The sequence below is a fragment of the Priapulus caudatus genome, unplaced genomic scaffold (genome assembly GCF_000485595.1).
Source record: "Priapulus caudatus unplaced genomic scaffold, Priapulus_caudatus-5.0.1 Scaffold75, whole genome shotgun sequence".
In the NCBI taxonomy this organism is placed as follows: domain Eukaryota; kingdom Metazoa; phylum Priapulida; class Priapulimorpha; order Priapulimorphida; family Priapulidae; genus Priapulus; species Priapulus caudatus.
Window position 1 is genome coordinate 209,276 of NW_014577136.1, and position 2,500 is coordinate 211,775.

Genomic DNA, 2,500 nt, shown 5'->3' on the forward strand with positions numbered 1-2,500 from the left:
ACACACAATCACACACATGCACACACACGCACACGCACACGCACACACACACACACAACACACACACACACACACACACACACACACACACACACACACACACAAATACACCACTCAATTTATTACTATATATTCCGTATTTAACTTTTTAGGTTCATATTTCAGAACATACGTTTGCATTCGCCGGTTGTCTCGTTTTTAGTATAGCCTTGGTAACATCTACAGGTGAAACTGCCTTCGTTGTTCTCACATATAGAATTAGCCTCACATGGGCTGACATCCGTAGCAACGCATTCGTTAATATCTGTAACACATAATACGATAAATACGATACGATACGTACGATACGTACGATACGATATAATACGATACGATACGATACGAGATACGTGGAGCTCACTGGCTTGGTCTGTCTAGGTGGTGCCTAAATCTTAAGCAGCAAACCTTCACTTCATCTCCCTATATATAGCTTGATAGCTTGGCACTATATCTGAAATCATATATATCTATATACCTAAAACCCTTAACATCATATACGCCACTTTTGATGTTTTTACCACAAAACCCACAATTCTTTCACATATCTGCCCGACTAATATATCTTAACCTTACCCCCGAAACAACTGAAGGCCGATTTTACGCGGCGCCCCACCCTCTCAAACCACCAACAATCGTCACAACGGCAAGCACGATGTCAGAGCTTACGGCCGACTTCAGACTTAATTTTGCTTTGCACCATAGAAATATACTAGTTAGTGTCTCTATAGTGTCTCTATATATTTCTATGTTTTGCACGTACCATTGCACGGCCCCCTGTAGCCGGACAAGGAGTAACCCACTTCGCAAGCACACGTGTAATTTCCGGTGACGTTGTTCACGCACATTGAGCCTCCCGTGCATGGCTCGGTGTAGAGCGTGCATTCGTCCACATCTAAAATATACATATAAATATAAATAATTAAACAAAATTTATTTAAATAATTAATAATAAAATATATTAATAATAGTAATAATAAATATAATATAATAAAAAAAGGAAATATGAATAGATTCGGTTGGCTCATGACCCGCCAGCCTATACGCAAAGCGGAGTTTTCATAATGCCTAATCTTTGCAAATATATATTATATTGCGCAAGCGCGATCACCGTTTCAGACGCGCAGTACGGCCTAAATAAAAGTACGTAATATAGTTGCTGAGGGAGAGAGGGGTAGGAGAATGAGGGAAGGTGGCAGGGAAGATAGCTGAGGGGCAGTGGAAGAAGAAGGAGGCTGAGTGTGCGACAAGGAAGACAAGGGGAAGAGCGGCGGGGATGAAGTAGTAGTTTTGCACCCTACTGGCTAGGGCGCTCTTCTAATTATAAACACAGGTCTACCGATAACAATTTATTACATAAATCTATGTTGAGATACCCCCTGACCATGTTAAATGCATTTTCATCACAAAATATAACCTCTCTGGTGAAATATTGCGCATGCGCTAAAACAGTAACGTAGCCATATTGTGTAGCCTACTGACTGGTATATGCAGCCGGGACCTTACATGCAATGTCTGCTTCCTATTTTATAAGTGAGGTCTACTCGTGGAATATCATCATGGAAATCTATGCTGGGATATCCCTCTTCATTTTAAATTCATAATTTTGGCAAAATATTATTATTCTCAGGAGATTGCGTATGCGCCACCACCGTTTCAGACGGGCAGTATACGGCCTAAATAAAAGTACATAATATAGCTTGCTGAGGGAGAGAGGGGTGGGAGACGGAGAGAAGGCGACAGGGAAGATAGCTGAGGGGCGGTGGAAGAAGATTAAGGAGGCTGAGCGTGCGACAAATGAGACAAGGGGAAGGGCGGGCAGGGATGAAGTAACAATGTTGCACCCAATGGGCTAGGACACTCTCCTAATTATAAACACAGGTTTCCGAAGCTATATTAGTGAATGTGAGAGTGCAGCTAGCAATGCTGAGGACTTCTCTGAATGCCTGATGAAGCTGACATAAAAAATAAACATAATGAACAACGTACACAAAATCAAACAATACATAACATAGATTAAGACATGTAGGGCCTACATGGCCGAAAGACGGAAACAGCATATGTACCACCCAAATCAATAAACATAATATTGTTAAAGCTGTCAGAAATACATCAATAGCTTATTAGCAAGCCCGTGGTTGGTTCAGCAGAGAGCTTTAGCTGACGTTTCATACGTCACGAGAAAGTTCACATGGAAACTAATATCGAATTTGTTGCCAAACCATCGTATAATATGCAAGTAACCTGAATGATAAAACTTTGTAGGAATCAAAATGCCTCTAACATATATACTTGATCATTAATATCATTAACAGTACATACCGCAGAAAGTCGTATATCGGTCAATCGAATATATCCCGGACACTGGCACGCCTCCTGTCGTCAAGGCATCACATGTCGCAAATGCAGAGAACCTGCCTAGAGACAAAATCGGATAATTCTCGTATAATACTATATCGATTTG

At 41.0% G+C, this 2,500-nt stretch overlaps 1 protein-coding gene across 1 annotated transcript in view; it reads right to left on the reverse strand.

Annotated features, from left to right (window-relative positions):
* Positions 1 to 2,500, reverse strand: part of LOC106821471 (adhesion G protein-coupled receptor E2-like) — a 17,624-nt gene that overhangs the window by 8,883 nt on the left and 6,241 nt on the right. Inside the window, exons 3-4 of the mRNA XM_014826295.1 lie at positions 800 to 931; positions 173 to 304 (exon numbers count right to left, since the gene is read on the reverse strand). Coding sequence (XP_014681781.1) covers positions 173 to 304; positions 800 to 931 — 264 coding nt within the window. The remainder of the gene's footprint in view (positions 1 to 172; positions 305 to 799; positions 932 to 2,500) is intronic.